The following is a 20,016-nucleotide window of genomic DNA, read 5'->3' as shown; positions in this document are numbered from 1 at the left end:
AAGTCTCCCACATTACTCACCAAATATGACTTGCCTATCCTCTCTTTTTGTACCATCTTCCACTAGTAAATGCGTCTCTAAGAAGCGCTTCTTTTGTTTCCTTGGTTCCTCCTCCAAAGGAGAAACACCATCCACAAAGCCCGAATTTTCAAAGAATGCTACCAATTCCCTCTTCATATAAGTTTCTTCTTAGGACAAGTAGTCCAATTTATAGACATAAGACCCGACATTCATAAAAAAAAAGACTTTAGCGCCATAACATGGAGAATTTATCAAAACATTGATAAGGCGGCTCAAAGTCTATGTTGCATATGTTAGCATGAGCCAACTCAGTAAGGGGGCTAACCAGGTAGCACTAGCTCTTGCAGTTCTTCACACACTCCGAATAAACCTCAAACATCTTGGTACTCTGTCTAAGAGAGATCAGACCTTGACGCCAGGTAGAATCAGAAAAACATCGTTGGGCTTTAGAAAGGATGAAGAAGAGTGTCAAAGATGGAACACCTTTCTCGTATTGAAACGAGTACTAGAAAACTTTGATATAAGGTTAACTCAACGGGTTCAGTTGTGAAGGAGAAATTACTAGATGATTTAAAACACCCACCTTAAAGTCGTTAAAGGGGAGTCATAAACCTATTGAAGAAAATAAGCACTCTGGGAGAGGGATGACACACTCATCATACTTGTTGCATATACTTTTATCCCTTTAGGGAGGGAGCATTCCTCAATCTAAGGAGGAACCCATTGCAGTAAAGGCATGATCATGATTGCCGTCACCGATGAAGGAAGAAATGATATTCATCGTCTCTTGATCCACCCACAAGACAGAGTTGTCTCCTATTTCCTTTTGAACTCTGAGTTGAGTGTTGTTCATATCAAAAGAGGTTACAAACACATAAAATAAAATACCGTATGTATAAGTACATGGTCAATATAAAGACAAACTTTGCGCCCCCACAATAGTTGGTATATGATGAGAAAGTTCACCAAAGTATGAAACAAAAAAGATTAAAAGAGTTTGGGGGAAACTATTATGGGTCACCCGCAAGGCCCACATAGAAGGCCTAGTAACGAGTGTCGAAGAAGAAGGCGCACGAAACAGGTGGATCGCTGCCCTTGCCGAGGACACACGATCACACTCTCCATCACATCTTTCACCGTTGGATCTAATCGAACACCAACCCACACAGGAATGCCGAATCACACACGAACAATTTTAATCGCCTATATTATATAAAAACCAATTTACGTTATTTTAAATATTCAACCCAACGCATCGAATGTTCGATCAATATATCATAATTCTAACCATCGCTTATAAACTCCATTTCATCACTTCATCGCCTATTTTCATTTTTTTTAACAAAACACTAAATATTCTAAAATATTTTCTTCTCTCCTGTTATAAAATATTTCTTCCATCTATTGACCTAAACATACATCAAAAATTTTGAAGTAATTGGAATCAAGATCCATGTTCTCATGAAGATGTTTGTACATCGTACTACACTCTATAGAGAATAGTACTACCACTTCTCTTCTTCAAACAAAACATTTTTCATAGCCACACAATTTCAAACCATAAAACCTCACCACAATCCTCATCAGCCACATCTCATCTTCATTCTCCACGTGTCAACCAACCATTAGTCTTCCTCATATATCCCTTGACACGTCACCACCTCAGTATCACACACTGCATCACACCAAAACAACACATTCTTACCTTTTTACACCTCTCTTTCTATCTTCTCCATTTTGCCACTCATTCCATAAAGAAACAAAATCATCATCATCAAGATATTAACCCTTTCATTCACCTTCTAAACTCTCATATGATAGTTCAATAAAAGTTCTAAACTTTGAGAGCCTCACAAAATTCTCTGTGAAATTCAAATTATGCTATGGAGGCCCTCAATTCTGCTGTTTTCACCCCCCTTTCTGTGCTTTCTGATAGAACAAAAAACCCCACAAAAATTTCATGCAAAGTTTCAAGCTTTTCCACTTCAATCACCAGAAAACACAACCTAAAAGAGTTTTTATCAAAGGGTTTACAAAAGGGTCTAATCCTTGCAGCAACTTCAGTTGTGAATGTTAATGTTAATCATGGTGAATTTGCCAAAGCTTTAACATATGAAGAAGCATTAGGACTATCTCCAAGTGCTTCAAACTATGGTGGTGACATTGATGTTAATGGTTTTGTAGAGAGTGTGGTAGGCTTTGCAACTGAGAACCCTGCAATTCTAGCTGGTGGAGTTGCTATTTTGGCAGTTCCATTGGTTTTGTCTCAGATTTTGAAGAAACCTAAGCCTTGGGGAGTTGAATCAGCTAAAAATGCTTATGCTAAATTGGGTGCTGATGGGAATGCTCAGTTGCTTGATATAAGAGGTTTGTCTGAGATTAGGCAAATTGGTGGCCCAAATGTGGGGGGTTTGAAGAAGAAATCGGTGTCCATAGCTTATAAAGGTGATGATAAGCCAGGGTTTTTGAAGAAGCTTTCTTTGAAATTTAAGGAACCAGAGAATACTACATTGTTCATTCTTGACAAGTAAGTATAACAAAGATCAATTTTATTTGAAGAATTTTGGTATTTTGTCAATTGTGATTCATGCTAATGTTGTGGTATATTAGTGTCTGTTTACTTTCTAAAAACATTTTTCAATTTCATATCTTTGTTCATTTTAAATTACTAAGAAGGAGATGGAAGATTCATGTAGTAAATAATTGTGATAGAGAGAAGAAGGTCTTGAAGTTATATTAGAGTCTCACATTGCTAAGGTTCGGGGCCGTGTAATGTATATATGTGTTTGGGCACTACGAGTAATCTTTTGAGACGATATCAGATCACCCACTATTTATTTCCACGCTCTAGATGTTAAGAGTCTCACATCAGACACTATATGGCCTCAACATGTCCTTATAAGGAGACAATACTCACTCTACCAGCCGGTTTTGTAGGGTTGAGGCTCATTTACATTTCTTAACACTTAGATTCAAACTCATTTAACAAATGTAATACATGTTAGGAAGAATGTATTTTCAAAAACATGAAAGCAAAAGCTGTAAGAGTTGAAATTGAATATTCAAGCCTAGCTCAATTGACGAGTGCCGATATTGTTAGGCTGGACACCTTTCTTGGGTTCGAATCCGGGACCTAGCAGTTGTGCGTGTGAATTTCTAGTGTTTATTGCAATCGCCATCAAAGACTTTTGTGTCATTGTTTGTGGCATTCAAATGGCCATTTCTCTTGAATTAATCTGGTATATAGGTATTTCCATCCACTAAGGAACATATAAGGAAAAAAACATAAATTACCTTTAAAGCTTCAATTTTAAGTTATTTTTCTGTGCTTGTGAATGATTTCTATGTTGTCTTCAACCATGTGTTACAGACTGAATAATATCCCTTGCGAGAATCATGAAGTTTCATGGTATAGCTTCAAAATGAGTGTAGGGGGGGAAATTTGCGAAATCGTGAACACGAATTTGTTGTTTCTGGTTTAACATGTGATGAAAATTAATTACATAAATTTGTTGATTCTTCTTGCACTTTGCAAAAGAATATACTTGAGGCTGATTGAGTGAACTTGTGATGGAAGCCAGATTTGACGGGAACTCTGAACTGGTTGCAGAACTAGTCACCCTTAATGGATTTAAGTCTGCTTATGCAATTAAGGATGGCGCAGAAGGACCACGAGGATGGGTGGTAATTATTTTGCTTTTGCTATTTTTGTTTTTCATATTTATCATAATCCTAAGTTTTTCGATGTTCGTCAATACACTCGCTCACATTGTCTGGAACTCTGCAGAATAGCGATCTTCCTTGGATTGAACCGAAGAAAGCATTGAGCTTTGATTTTGGAAGTCTCACAGATACTATCAATGATGCAATCGGAGTATGTATCTTGAGTTTATCTATTTGCGGTTGTAATATTCAATGTTGATGCAAAGTACTACCATTAGCTTTTAGATTGCAAAGTTGTTGGAAAAATCATTCTGTTATTTTAAAGAATATGGTGAATGTGTTCAAATTACGTCGGAGAGAAAGAAGTTTTTTGTCGAAGAGGAAGAAGTTTTAGTTTTCTCATTGTTTCTGATTAATAGTTGCTTATTGCAGGAATCTAATGGCTTGGTTGTTACTCTTGGGATTGCTGCAGCTACTGGATTGGGTGCATTAGCTTTTTCTGAGGTTGATATAAATGAGTTATTGCCTTTTTCGCAATATGCATTAATACACTATCGTATGCCTCTACTCACATATTTTCCGCGTCGTTACTCTATTTGTAGGTAGAAACAATTCTCCAACTGGTAGGATCTGCTGCAATTGTTCAGTTTGCAAGCAAGAAGCTTCTTTTTGCCGAGGTAAGTTTGTTTTTCTATGCTAGAAGAATTTATGTCGTTTATTATCATAAATTCTGTCAAACAATTGAAATGTTGATTTGATGACAGGACCGGAAAAAAACACTAAAACAAGTTGACGAGTTCTTGAACACCAAAGTTGCTCCTCAGGAGCTTGTTGATGAAATAAAGGTGCTCGAAACTTTTCATGACCTACATGTGTAACTATGATGCGATGAATTTTAGATTACGTCGTGTGACTCTTCTTATTTTTCCCTTCCTTTTTAACATTGTTCTCTTTGAATGGAATGGCCGCGAACAGGACATCGGAAAGGCTCTTCTACCAACCTCCACCAACAGCGGTAAGGCTCTTCCTGCACCAACAGAAACTGTTCCAGAGCTCGCTACAGCTAGTGCCACCAAACAGAAAGCAGAAGTTACCCCCGAAATTGTCGAGACCGTACAGAAAGCAGAAGCTACTCCTCCCGACGTTATCTCCGAGACCAAAGTAGAAGCAGCAGCAGAACCTGCTCCGGAAATAAACTCAGTCCCAAAAACTGAAACTGTGGCAGAATCAATTCCGGTGCAAGCAGCAGCAGAACCTGCTCCGGAAATAAACTCAGTCCCAAAAACTGAAACCGTGGCAGAATCAATTCCGGTGCAACCTAAACCGCTCTCACCGTACCCATATGTAATGTCTTATTCCGTCGCTCTTTCGAATTTTTCACCGCCAATTTTCTTGCAACTTTTCTTTGTTTTATATTCAAACTTTGCTTCTTTTTTGTGACATGCAGTATCCAGATCTCAAACCTCCAACATCTCCATCTCCTACACAGCCCTAGAGTGAAGAGAATCCTATAGCAGGCAAAATAGTTATCCAAAATATTCAGCATGTATTCTTGTTATTTGTGCTACTCAGTAGTCTTGTTTCTGTTATTGATCTCTGTGTTGTGGAGGTAGTTGTACTATTAGTTGTTATGTTGTGATTTAGTATCATATTACATCATTCAGTTTTGAATAAGCAAATAAGGTTTCAAATGTGCCTTTGTAATGATTCATGAAGTTTGGAATTAGTAAAGCATTGAACTTTTGGTTGTGTTATGTGAGTTGAGTATAGAGTATAGAGTTTGTGTTAGGCTTGCTTGAGGATTTAGGATTGACTGAATATGATTTGCAATCAACAAGAGAATGAAGAAATTAAGCAAGGAAAACTATAAGACATCAATTTATTCTTTGATTGGATGAATATTAATTATTTAAAGTTTTTCAAAAACAGCATAAATTTAATGATGTTTTATCCTTCTCATTAGCTTTTTTGACGATCTAACTTTCATCAATATAAAAATGAATAAGTAAGAAAAACTTGTTTTGAAAAACCTGTTTTCATGCATAAAAGAACATGTTGACTAAGTTAACGCTCACAAATCAAACCAAGTAATATTCTTTGTGTAAAGAGAGTTTCTCAATCCATAAGTTTTTGAAGATGCATCTCCGGACGCATTAGTTTCTGAATAAACGTTGAAATATTCCGGAGATGTATCTCTGAGACAATTTAAAACATTCAATACATTTTACTTAGAAATCATTTGCATTTGAATTGTATCCGAGATGTATCTCTGTGCATATTCCAGATATAAATATTTGTAACATCTGAGAACTTAGTCTTTCATGTTATATTTTGTTTATCTATATTCAAATGAAGATTTAAACCATATCATATGATCGAAAAACAGAAATCTACGTACATAATTCCAGATAGTCAAAAAATATCATACATAAATAAAATACCAATAAATGTCAAAATGTCATACAATCAAGACCAATAAAGTAGCAAGATTGTCAAAATAAAAGACAGATCATAGTATTGTTACTATATACGAAGAAACTACTGTGTATGTCTGACTACCTCTCATCTACCAACTCTGCCTCCTCGACAATCAATCTCACCTGTCTTCGGCGCTGTCTCCAGTACACCAATGCCCCTCGTGCCTCCTTCATGACGACATCTAGGACATGTCTCACATCAGACCCGTCGGAAAAGATACCTTTGTCAATGTTTGTCTGCACAATCTCCACTATGCGATGACGCCTAGGTAAGACATCTTCAGCATGATCTAGTGGTGCTTGCTCCTTCTTTAGTATCTTCTGATGAGCTAGTCTCATCGGGTCTCCTAGAGCAGCTTACACCATGTACGAATGTGATACCCTAAAGAGCCATCTAATTTACCCTTCGACGTAGCTCCAGTCGCTCTCAGTTATGGTAGCCAGCGCCTCCTCCGGTATCAGATGAATCTCATAATCATCAAACATGTCATTTATCTGTATATGTGTCAAGGCAGGAGAAGCATATACAACAGTGTGTCTAAGAATGGTCTGAGTGTAGCCAAACTTCCATATGACGCACTCGGGATGATGAGGAGTAATCAAACGTGATTTGCATGCCAACCAACCAGAGTATATCACTATCTCGTCAAATGACCGCGTCTCACGGTGATCAACATAAATGTTGAAGTGCATGTCCTCAGCAACCAAATGGTCAAAATATACTATGTAAGGCTCGGTCGCATGGTTCCCTCTGAGCGGGGTAAAAGCAGTAGCACGCGACATATCCTTAGTGTAATCAGGTACACTCTCCCAACCAGAGATGTGCGGGAAATGCTGGAGGATCCAACCCTAAATGAAAAATTTGGAACACATGAATAATTAGTAATGGCTTTGTAAAGATGAAATGAGAATGACAAAGAAACATTCAAAGACCAATAATTATTACCGTCAGTAGTGCGGCGCTACCTGTGAACTGATTCGCCTTCCACATACAACCCTCTCTCAACTTCGAATACAGGTAGACCAAATAAGCCGCCCCCAGTTATACTCATGCATCCGCTCGAAATCCACGAAGTAATGTAGGTATACGACATCTGTATAGGTGGCACTCTTGTCCATAAAAATTGCAGTGTTAACCAAATAAAGCAAGTATGCTCTCAATGCATGCGATTTGTGGAGCGCCACATACTCATTATCACCATCATCCCGCTGTGCACTCAGGAGCGCATCCTCATATACCTTCTTTAGGTATACAGATTTAGCATGAGCACCCCTGGTCCTATCCAACTCATCCATTGCCTCCCCTAGATCAGCCCCTAGATACTCTACCATCATCTCGAGTGCCTTGTCTTTGGTAATCCTCCTATGATCTAGGAATCTCCCCCAGATCGGAAGATGTAGTAAACACGAGACATCTTCGAGTGCGATATACATATCACCATGCAGGAGATGAAACGACGAGGTCTCCGAGTGCCATCTCTCCATGAATGCATTAAGCATCTTGTGGTTGATCGTAGTATAATTGGTCATGCACAAGTCCTTCAGGCTAGATAAGGACAAAATTGACTGAAATCATTCCTCATTCGACTAAGGCAATGCAACAATCTGCCTCCCGTGGTTAAGAAACTTCTGTGGATCATGCTCTTGAAATTTGTAAAAAATAATCAATGCCAGAAATTAAAATTAACATAAAAATAAATAAAGAATCAAACTAATGTTACCTCTTTGTCCCATATATGTCTGGCAATATGGTATGGATACAGAGGCAGTAAGGACAAATCAACAAGACCATCTCCAAAATCCTCTGGCTTAGCATCCGCATCACCCTCACCCTCTGGAGGTGGCACTGGACTAACAACATCATCAGTAGGAAGTGGGACTGGAGGTGTGACTGGATCAACAACATCATTGATAGGAGGTGATACTGGTGAAACCTGACGCCTGCGGAAGTATGGGAGAGTGATGCGTTAGATGGTAAATCATGTCTCCTACGGGAAGAAGAAGATGGAGTGGCATAAGGAGAAGCATAAGCCCTAGAAGTAGACGGCTCTGCCTGACCAGAGGGACCAGGAGCCTCTAGAACCTACTGACTCTTCTCCCGCCGAATGGATGCATGTTAAGCAACCCTGTCATGCCTCAATCTATCATGTCTATCAGCCATTATGCATGTAAGTTAAAGTAAGACAAACCATTGGTGTAGACAAACAACACAAACAAGAAAATAAAAATAAAAAAGATTGAGAAATTTCTGGAGATGCCTCTCCGGTTACTAGGAAACTAAACTGCTAGAAATTTTTGGAGATGCATCTCCGGTTACTGGGAAACTAAACCGTTGAAAAATTTCAGAGATGCATCTCCGAAATTTTCTCCAACTCAGAAGTCGCGTCAATGGTGTAATGTACCACGCATAAACTTAAAAAATTGTTTTGATCATCAATTTCAGCCAACAAACAACTAATACACTATGGCTAAACTATCTTAAATGTGATTTCTACTCATTTCTAACCCTAATCATTGATTTCTACTCATTTATACCAAAACTCAGACATTTATTGAAAATTCAAAAAACTTATAAGAACTTGATGTTTTTGATGAAGATGGATGATGTTATAGATGAAGATAGATGTTCGCTTGAGTTCCCTTGAGCCTTGTTGAATGAAACTTGACTTGGTGTAGAGAATAAATTTGAGGGAGGTCAAAGTTGAGTTGAGTTTGAGTAGTGTGAAATGAGGAAGGAGAAGAGTTTGGCGCAGCTTAACCTCAAAAATGTTCCAGAGATGCATCTCCATAATATTTTAACTTTAACTGATCTTTTGGTGCGTTCGGGGATGCATCTTCAGAAACTGTGGACATTTTTGGAATTTAGTGTGGTGCATAAGAATCATATGGGGTGCATTAAAAAATTGCCTTGCATGAATTGAAACACTCTTTTTGGTGGATTGATTTATACCACTATTTTTATGCTCTTTGACCTATTAATTCGAAGGAGATTTCTCTTTATACCCTTATGTGTACATTTCACACCTTTGAAAATTCGAAAATGTCTTTTACGTATCCGGAGATACATCTTCAGACGCATCCAAATCACACCAAAATGCGTTATCTGAGATTCACCCAATTTGGAACAAAATATGGTTTGGATATGCATCTTCGTACATTATTTAGGTGTATTTGCAAAAGTATCTCTAAAATGTCCCTTGAATTTATTTATGGTGTTTTATTTCACTAAGCTAATTTAATAAACAACTCAGTGATGGAGAGAAAAACAAGTTGGAATTGTAGGTAAAGCTCATTCATTTCATCCCTTATTCCTTGCATTAATCTTGTCTTTGAGCAGAAAAATGAACGTTGAATCCGGATATGCATCTCTGGACAAAGTTTAATGTGGTCAATATGTGCATATCTAAATTGTCCTAATAGTTTGAGTTTCAACATTGTTTTTGTTTTTCTGTTCTTGATGGTATTAGATATGGTGCACCCATATATGTTTCCCAAAGTTATTGTGAGTGCGGATGTTAGACTGGTCAAAGTGAATCATGATGTTAAACTAGACGAAGTGAATGATGATTCTAAGCCGAATGGAGTTAATAATAATGTTAAATCGGATGCTCGGTCGATTGTTGTCGCGGTAGATGTTCCTGCATAATTTACAAATATAGAAGATTTTATTGTTCATGAACATATGCTATAATGAGTTCGTATGGAGGTCGGGAAATCGGAGTTTTGCATTGTAATAGAAAGATCTGATAATGGTTTGGATAGAAGACAAACATTTGTAACAATGAGATGCGAAATAAGCGACACATACCAACCACAAATTAGGAAATTGAAATGAGATGACACTCTATAGAGGAAATATGAGTGTCTGCTTAACTTGCATGGATACCGTATGACAGATGGGACATGGAAATTTAATGTGATTTGTGGTATACATAATCATGCCTTGACTGACAAGCTAGACAATCATCTCATTGTATATCTCCTTGTTTGGAGGAGAGGGAACTTGTTTCAGACATGACATTAAACATGGTGGTGCCAAAAACATACCCACTTATTTGAAATGGAAAAGACCTCTAAATGTTTCAAATATCAAGCAAATATACAACATGCATGCTCGAGACAACAAGGCGGTAAGAGGGCCAAGATCAGAGATGCAACAACTGTTGAAGCTTTTGGAAGATGACGACTATGTTTCTAGGTATATAGTTTGTGAGGATAAAGTCATTGTTCGAGATATATTTTGGAGACATCCTGAATCCATCTAGTTGTTCAATACATTCCCACCATGCTCATAATTAATTCAACATATAAAACAAACAAGTATAGACTTCCACTCTTTGGAATTATTTTGTGTTACTTCTACGGAGATCACTTTTTCAGTCAATTTTTCTTTTTTGGAATCCGAAAAAGAGAACAATATTACACGGGCTTTGGAAATATGCAATACTATGTAGAAGGACCAAGAAAACATACCAAAAGTCATAAACACCAATCGCGACACAACACTGATGAATTCAGTTGAAACGATGTTTCCTTCATCGTTCACATTACTTTGTAAGTATCACATAACCAAAAATGTGAGAAGTTGAGTAATACTTGCGGTTGGCACAAAATACGTCATAGGTGAAGGTGAAAAAATGGTCAAACCTGGTGTGGTGGTGGAAAATATAATGGATGCATGGAATATTATAATAAATTCCTCCACTTAAGAATTATATGTTGAATATGTTCTACATTTCAAGAGTGTGTGTGCGATATATCCAGATTTACTGAAATATGTTGAGGTCACTATTTTGGATCTAGTTAAATAGAAAATTGTCTGTGCATGAACCAATCAGGTTTGACACTTTGTCAATACAACAAGTAACAGAGTTAAATCTGCACATGCAAGATTGAAGAATTGGTTGGGAAATAGTAAAGGTGGTTTTTTTCGAGGTTAAGACATCGTTAATCAAATGCTTTGAAACCAACATAATTATATACGTACATATCTTAATTGGAGCATTATTGTGTTAGTACATCGATTCAAAGACAATTGTCTTTATTCATAGTTGGTTGGCAACGTATCTCAGGCGACATTGAATTTTATTTTTCGCGAAGCCAAACGAGCAAATAGAACAGGTTCATAGCTCAAAGTGTGGGTGTACACTCAGGAAGACTAATCTTTCATGTGCTTGTTTAATTTCAAAGAAGATGAAGCTTTAAAAACTAATATGTATGGATAAAGTTTGAAATCATTGGAAAAGGCTCATGTTTTGATGATGATTGTGTAATGAAGGATGATAAATCAAACATATCTATCGTGATCGAGTGGGAAGCAATCCAAGAGAGATTCATGAAAGCTGGTGATATAATGAAATTTCACATCAAAGAGAAACTGAGGAATATTTCCTATCCAGAAACAACAAACTTGAAACCACTGTCAGAACCGATTAAAACAAAGGGTGCCCCTAAAAAGGTCAAACTGACACAAAGTGACAACTCTGCGAGACGATCTCATTCATACTTTGAACATGTTGACTCAAATTTTCCGGATTCTCTGACTCCAAAATCCCAAAAAAAAAATCAAGGGAGCTCGCATTAGCAAATAATATCCTCTATCATCATTACCAAAAATCAAACACATTTAAGAGATGTCATTTTATGCACAAATACATTGAGCAAATTGTAAATGTTAAAGGTGACGACAACTGTGATTTTCGAGTTGTTTCGGGTTTGCTCGGTAAGGGAAAGGACGACTACTAACTTGTTCGTCGTCATCTTATACAAGAGATGAAAACGCATATGGAATCATACATAAAGCTATAAGGGAACAAAGAAAATTACGATGCAATTATCAATGTTTTAGTTCCTTGTCTTACTAGTCTGACTCCATTTGAAAAATGGATGTGCTTCCTAGAAATGAGATGCCTTATAGCAATTGCTTATGATAGGGTGTGTATTGATTTAACACGATATGGTCTCTCGAAAACATTATGTGTACTGGTTGGCTATAAAAAAACAACATTTGTTAACGTTTATTTTCAATTGGGATGTCTTATACCAAAGACTTTACCAGAATGGACGACACACTTCATAGAAGATACTGAAACTTTGCCAGATCAATTTCTAGAAAGGATGGAAAAGTTCACTACCAGCTGCCATTTTAATTGGCTATTCTTCTATGTTTGGAGCGTCATTCTATGGAAGGGAAGTATTCTTTGACTTTTTTTTGCCATTTTCCTTTTAACTTCACCACTTCTCAAACGCGTACACATTCAAACATTCATATGAAGAACAAAAACAAATAACAAAAATACATACAACTTTTCTAGAAAAAATAAAATTGAATTAAAATGCACAAAAGGGACCCACCAGGTGTGCCAATTTGTTTACTGGGATTTTTAGTAAACAATCACGAGTTTGATTCACTTAAGATATTAAACTCAAAAAATCTCGAGGACAGATTTGTGCATGGATGTTTTGAGAAAAAGTCAGCGTATTTAAAAAATATGGTTTTGTTTGAGTTTGTGAAAACTCAAGAATATCATGAAGAAAATGTAAATGTGCAGAAAACTATGAAGACTTAGAGCGAAAAGCAATAAGACTGCAATTAAAGTAAATTAATTAATGAAACAAACTAAAAGTAAAATGTTTGCATTAACATAAAATGGTACGCATAATTATATATTTCTCACTGGATCTCTAAATCACTGTGACTTAGATATTGGATTCTATAGAGAACTTAATGAAATTTGCGATCCTAGTTACAATATAGAAATTTAACTTATATACAAGTGAGAAATAAATGTCGACAACAATTACTTTCTCAGCACTGAACACGTTCTCGAAAACATATTCATTACTTCACAATTAAACTGCTTCAAACTGTCACCTATGCTAATAATTGTCTCTGCCGAGAATCTCCAATTGACTCCTATAATGTTGTCAAAGCATCCTTAGTTCAACTGACCTTTTGAAAAAAATACACTAAGTCCCTAACATCTGATGAACGCGTTGACCTTGACATTTCCAAGTCGAAATGTTGATTTGTGCAAACCTTTTTGACACATTTTGAAAAGAGAGTAATTCTAATCTTGTGGATCTGTTACTGAGACTCTTCTAAACCAGGGTTAGTGCAGTGTCGAAAATCACAGGATAAAATTATGAAGAATTGATCATCATGATCAAAGACATTAACCAATCCATTGGGCTCGAGTTCTATGCGAACACTACCTTGAGTTCGTTCAAAGATACACTTCTTATGTGCGAGGTAAAAGTGTTGATTATATCCCTTCTAAAATTAATGCTCTTCTTCATCTCCAACCTCCTCCTAGGTGTAGTATTCAAAATAGAAGGAGTGTTAACATGACAAAGAGAATGTGTGAGAGAATGATAGAATAATTTTGCCAACCTAGGGTTGGGTGGGTGATTGTAAATGGAAAACAATTGAGGCTTATGACTAGGTAGATATGCCCTATACCAAAGGCGTGGGCATCTTTTACTGTGCAAACCTTAGAATCCGCTTACAGCCAGTCTGAGTTCATTATGAAGTAGTGTCATGCTCTGATGGCAATTCTAAATCACGAGCCTATTAATGTTAGGTTGTTAATTACTGATAATATAAAGAACATGGCTGACGCACCAGAAAGAGCTTTTGTGGGCATTTTTGTGTTATTAGAGAATTATGCAGGTTGGCTGGAGTTCCAATTCACCCTGATGATGTGATGGTGAGTACTATGCTTCTGGTCAACAAAAGTTCTATGAGAAGAATGCTCATGCATCTAACAAATGAAGGTGGCCAAGAAGCAGAACAAGAAGATAAGATTTGTTTTACCATCCTGAGATAAATCAACCATAAGGAGTTCCGTAACAACAATAACAAGCACATGATCGCTTGCAAAGGCTTGAAGAGTATGTATTTAACATGACAAGTTAGGCACATAATATCTCACCCAAATTTATGTTGAACCCCCAAGATTTTAACTGAGTTAAAACACTTTCTATAATTAGCACAAAGTTCATATGTTGGCCGGTTCAAAGCTTACATAAGTGTTTTACCACTACTACATACATGAAGGCATACTTCACAAAGCAAAATCAAGCCTTAGCTCACATGAGATATGAGATTAGGGATACCTGGGCAAGATAGAACCAAAGCTTAGAAGATTGTATGAATGATCTGAACAAATTCTTCAACTCCGACAATATGTGATTTAGGAGTTTTTCAGATTTGGTTTTTATTTCATTTTATTTCCCTTTTTGTAATATGATCCAAGAAAGAGTAATAATTGGATCTCAAAAATGCTCCCCCCTTTTGTACTTTTCTTTGTTTTGAATTAATGAATATGTTTGTTCCTGTTGTTTCTTTCAATTTTGATTTACTATCTTATGAGTGTCATTATGAAAAAGAAAAAAAAAGTCACCAGAAAAAGAATGAACAAAAGTGATCAACATTGAAGTTCCCCTGTAGATTGACATTTGATGAAGAAAAGGGGAAGCTGGATACTTATACTCATTCCTCAGATACCTCAGCTAGTATGATTTGAGCAAAATATTTCCATTGTTCAATTTTTTTCTCTTATGAGAGTATCCACACATTAGTTATTTTCTGGAATTTGCATTGTTTCTACTTAGTATATTGGTCTGATAAATACACATTTATGCAGTTATTTGTGAAACTCTGGGCCTTTTAAGCCAACTTATATTAAATTTATTATATCCCTAGCTAATCACTTGATCCATAGCCATTCTTTTGGTGATGTAGCATGTTATATAGCTATTTGACTTGAAAGATTAAATATTTCCATATTCTTTGGAGTTAGGTAGAAATAATTATTTTTCTTGTCTCATGGGAATGTATAAGTTTTGGGTTTCTCTTGAAAGTTAGCAACGTTTAAGTTTAGGGTTGAGATACTAGAGAAATTTGTTAAAAAGAAAGAAAAAAAAATAGAAAAACAAGAAGTTAAAAAATGACTTCTTTAAAAAAATGTTTTTAAAAAAAAGAAAAGAAAGATGAAAAGGATCAACAAAATGGATTATTTAGTATAAAGTGACCAAACAAAGAGTAATGTGAAAGGAATCTGGTAACATAAGAAAAACTAGGTACCTAACTCCAAAGGTTTAAGACTATTATCCCAAAAATATCCTACTCTGACATAAGTCATGTTACAACCTTTAAAAGACCTCAAAAGTATGTGTTTAAACATGACTTTGATTGACTTTGTTAAATATTTTACAAACTCGTTGTTAAATTTTATGTATGTTGATTGTGTGATTACCTTATCAAATTGAGTGAATAAAAGTGAGATGAGAGACTGGTTGAGTACTTGTATGTTTAGAAGAACTTTTTTGAGTTAACTGGATTGAACTAGGGAATATAAGTGTTGATCATAAAACAATAAGAAAGGTGACGTTCATTGATAAAGGTAGGCATTTTAATTTTGATATCCAGTGCGCAAATAGGTTACTTGAGGACAAACAACTGAGTAAGTTTATAGTTGTGATGTACTAGGTCATTACGTAATATTTACGAGTAAAAATTAGAAAAATCGATGTAAGTAGCAAAAGTGAAGCCAACGTGTGGAAGAAGTGAGAAAAAATAACCAAGAGGAAGAAAATTGAGACTTAGTGAAAATTTGATGAAAAATAGGATTTTTGCCACTGGTTTTCTCACGCTTGCGGTGCTCATCGTGGGTGTGATGACATCACATCTCATTCACGATGTTGTGTAACGTGGTTGCGATGACACACGTTTCTGCACGCCCCAGCTTCTATAAAGATGACTTTTTGCTATTTTTTAAGGGTTCTGAATTTGAGATACTAAGTGACAGCTAAGAGCTTGTGGAGCATGATTTTGGAGAGCATTGAGTCATCTGAGAACTTATTTTCCATAAATTTTGATGAATACTTCTTATCAAATCATGGTAATAGTTAATTTCACTATTAGTGTCATGCCGCAAAAAATACCTGAGTGCATTGCACACTCGAAGATACAACAGAGTCGCCACTGAACTTTATTTATTCTAGGAAGGAAATGAAAAATATCGATAAAACTCAGAGAAAGAGAAACTGGGAGTTGGTTATGTAAGGAGAAGGTATCAACACCTCTCACATTCGTTGTACTCAATGAGAACCATTTTGATTTCTCTTTGCACGGATGGGTGTTATTATCTAAAGATTACTTGCAAATGGTAAAAGGGAGGAAATAAGTTTATTACTTAATGTGCTTGCCAAGGATACGAACCCTCCTGCCTACATATTCTTATAGTGCAATGAGAAAATCAGAGCTTCGTAATTTATGGTAGAAAATACAAATTTGTTGGTTGATTTTAGGGAATAGTTATAATCGTATCCTAGAAGTGTGTAGACATTAGTTGATTCTGATCCTTATTCAGATACTATAAGTTTTTAGTTTGACTGCTAAAGAACAGATTATAACAGTCCCTTTATGAAAATAATAGTTGTTTATTTTGAAAAGGTTTGAAAGAAAAAAGAAAAAGAAAGAGTTGTTTGAATTACAAAAGAAATTCGCTTTAATTGGGAAAGGAATTGTGAAATGAGGAAAGTGTTGTATGAGGAATAAGACTTGATAGTTATTTGATCTAAATTGAACTAAAGTCTATGAATGGAGGTGAATACTTTGAACAACTTGGTCAGGCGTTCTGTATCCAAAGATATTCAGAATAAGGATAGGAATACTCTATATCATTCCTTCTCCACTACTTAAGGCTCGTGGCGTGCAATTCGCATCATAACTGACAAGTGTTAAAAGAGGAATATTTTTGTTATGCTTAAAGAAAACTCAACAGTAATCAAAGCCTTGATATCCAAAATCTTCAGAGTCTTGAGATCCAGTGCAGTGCAATTTTAGAGGCCTAACCCAATCAAGTGATCAAGTGACTTATAATCACTTAATTGGATATGGGAAACAACTAATGATATAGACAAGTGATTAATTGATCAAAAATGACTTTGATCAACCAATCAAAAGGTGATGATAATGCTAAAGGTGTGATAAACACATGGAAATTTATTTAAAGCTTAAAAGAATAAAAATGGAATTATCATGTTCTAATGAAATTATTTGAAAAATAAGAAATTAATCTAAAGTTAAATTCTAATTATATCCTAATTACATCTAACTCTAATAATGTATTTCTTAAAGTGCTTTAATAACAAAATTTATGTATTAAAATATGGACTAATATGGATAAAAAATATGGAAAAAGAACTAAGCACAAGAAGTAAATATAATAAGCAAAACAAAGATTAAGAAGAACTAACTACTGCATGGGGGTGTATTGGCCATAAAGGGTGTGTGTGGCTTGGAAACTAGGTGTTGGGCCTAACAAAATGAGGCCCACAAATTGTTGCTAGTGTGTTAGTTTAGAAGGAGGTGTGAAAGGGAAAGTAGGATGCATATAGAAAAGCTATAGGCCTATGGTTTGGTTAGGAGGCCCAGCGAGCAGAGCAAAGTGAGTAGATAGACTCAACAAAAGGTTCTTCTCTTAGTTTGTAGGTCAATTGGTTGTTGTTCTATGTTGCTGTTGTTGCATACACGTGAGAGGAGAGTGATGAAGTAGAGAGGAAAATGTAGAGAGATTGAGAGTGAATACAGTTGATACAGAGAGTGAAAACAGAGAGATTTAGAGGTGAACTTTTGTGGAATATGATTGGTGGTTAAGATTGAAGGAAAATGCAGATTATATAGGGGGGATTCATGTAAAAAAATTGGTCAGAGTTTGGGCAATGATCGTTAGGGGTTAGGGCAGACGTGACTGTTAGAGGAAACCAAAAGGGGAGTTGTTAGAGAGTTAACAAAGTTAGGAATTCTGTTAAAGTTAGTTGTAATTTCAGTTAGTGAATTGAAATGAATTGTTAGTCTGTTTCAGTTAGGTTAGTGTTAGTGAAGAATTTTTAAGTTAGAATTGAATTGAAATTAGGAGTTAGATTGAAGAATGAAAACAATTAGCTTAATTATGATGTAGTTAGGCTATTGAAACCTTCTATTGAGTTAGTGAATGAAGACCTTATCAATTAGGATTTTAGCTATGATGTATTACAATTAAGATTTGCTAGGTAATTTGAAGGTTTAGTTAGTTATTTGGAGGGGAAATGTTAGTTAAAGAATGAAAATAGTTAGTCAGTTTAGAAATTGGTGTTGAGTGCTAATGAATGAGTTTGAAGTTAGTGAAAATAGGATGAGTTAAATTTGAATGGGGAAATGTCAATTGAATTAGAATTTAGTTAGCAATCATTATGTTAAAGTGAAGTCATTTGAAACCGGTGAGAGTTGGTTAGTTTGGATCAAACCAAAAACTGCCATGAAAATAATTAGTGAAAATAGAATGTCATTGAATTGTTTGATTGTTAGGATGTTTAGTGAATGGTAGGTTAGATGAAATTGTGAGTATGTTATGATGCATTAGTTTGAAAATGTTAATTGAAGCTAATTGTTAATTAGTAGTTAGTAATTGGTGTGTAGCTGACTGTTAAGGTGAAAAATTGTTGCAATGTGATGAATTAAGAAACTGAATTGTTGATCATAAAGTTAGTGAAGTAGATTAAATTGATATTATAAAGTTAGTGAATGTTATGTTAGTTGTTAATAGAAAAATATACGGGTTGTTGCTAAAAACTGAAAAATGAGCTAGTTAGATGTTGTGTGAAGAACTATGCTTGGATGAGCTAATTGTTACATGAGAATTATATCAATTTGATGTTAGGCATTATTGTGAAATAGGTTAATCAAGTTAGATTTGGAAGGTTAGTTGAATTAGAACTATTATGCCAGTGCGCTAGGATGAATGTGGGCATGTTATTGAATATTGTTGCAATGTTTTGTAATGCTACATTATCATGAGGTTTGAGCTAGGTTATGTGTTGAATTATGTTAGTGTATTTTTGCAGGGTTGGTATGCATATGGTAAGAAGGGACTAGGCTTGGCATGGCAAGGTTCATAGAGGGTTTGACATGACATTTGGAAGCTTTGGGCAACAACTGGATTTATGACCTTGGAGGCTTTTGAGATATGTCTTGTGGATGAAACACAAGTAGAATGTGGTTTAAGAGGATTAGTTGACTTTGGTCATCTGTTTTATCAAAAAGTCAACACTTGACCAAGAGTCAACCCTAGGTCAAAAACATGTAAATTTTGTGTAATTTGTGAATTGGCTTTTGTGTAATCAAATGGATATTTATAATGACAACTTTGATGATTTATAATGAGAAATGGATTGTATAACTTGTGCTTCAAGTAAAATAAACTCTCTCCAAAAGTTGAAAATGAAATTGAATAATCTTGTACTTGAATTTTGTGTGAACTATCATGTCTTAAATCAAATGGAATCAAAGCCCATGATAAACATTAAGTAAGAACTCAATAGAAAATGGTCAACAAAAAATCAACCTCAAAGTTGACTTTTGTTTACCAAAAGCAAACTTGAGAATGCCATGATGTAATCGATATGGTCAAAGATCAAAGACCAAGATCTGGGATTTCAAAGCCTTAGGCCCAAAAGAAATGACCAACCAAAAACATTGAGCCCATAACCAACATTCAAAGATGCATAATAAACCATAGGCTTGATGAAACCCTAGTTCATGACTTATCCATAATTCAATGACAAGACCTTTGAATCAATTATGTTTATTTTTAAAAAAATTCAATTGTAAATGAATGTCTTATAATGGATTATTAAAGCATGTGAATATGCAGATGCAATGAGCCATGGGCTAGATGAAATGAAAAAAAAAATTGGGGTATGACAATGAGTAACTAAGTTATTTGAGATTAGATATTTTGAGATTAATCTAATTGTACTATGTTGGATCATATGTGATTATTTTAAGGTCTTTATATTATAGTTTCTA

At 35.5% G+C, this 20,016-nt stretch overlaps 1 protein-coding gene and 1 long non-coding RNA gene across 2 annotated transcripts; both read left to right on the top strand.

The window, feature by feature from the left end:
* Positions 1 to 1,674: 1,674 nt before the first annotated feature.
* LOC127076064 (rhodanese-like domain-containing protein 4, chloroplastic) lies at positions 1,675 to 5,438 on the top strand. Its single transcript, XM_051017614.1, has 8 exons — positions 1,675 to 2,548; positions 3,603 to 3,705; positions 3,809 to 3,895; positions 4,117 to 4,188; positions 4,287 to 4,361; positions 4,449 to 4,529; positions 4,660 to 5,028; positions 5,132 to 5,438. The coding sequence occupies exons 1-8, from the start codon at positions 1,905 to 1,907 to the stop codon at positions 5,177 to 5,179; spliced, it is 1,479 nt and encodes a 492-aa protein (XP_050873571.1). The 5' UTR covers positions 1,675 to 1,904; the 3' UTR covers positions 5,180 to 5,438.
* A 12,198-nt stretch (positions 5,439 to 17,636) lies between these two features.
* On the top strand, positions 17,637 to 19,455 carry LOC127135645 (uncharacterized). Its single transcript, XR_007808630.1, has 2 exons — positions 17,637 to 17,794; positions 19,053 to 19,455. It is a non-coding gene; the product is annotated as an uncharacterized LOC127135645 (long non-coding RNA).
* Positions 19,456 to 20,016: the final 561 nt, after the last annotated feature.

Source organism: Lathyrus oleraceus, chromosome 4, assembly GCF_024323335.1.
Source record: "Lathyrus oleraceus cultivar Zhongwan6 chromosome 4, CAAS_Psat_ZW6_1.0, whole genome shotgun sequence".
Taxonomy (NCBI): domain Eukaryota; kingdom Viridiplantae; phylum Streptophyta; class Magnoliopsida; order Fabales; family Fabaceae; genus Lathyrus; species Lathyrus oleraceus.
The sequence above is the reverse complement of the archived record's forward strand: the minus strand, read 5'-3'. Positions and strand labels throughout refer to the sequence as shown.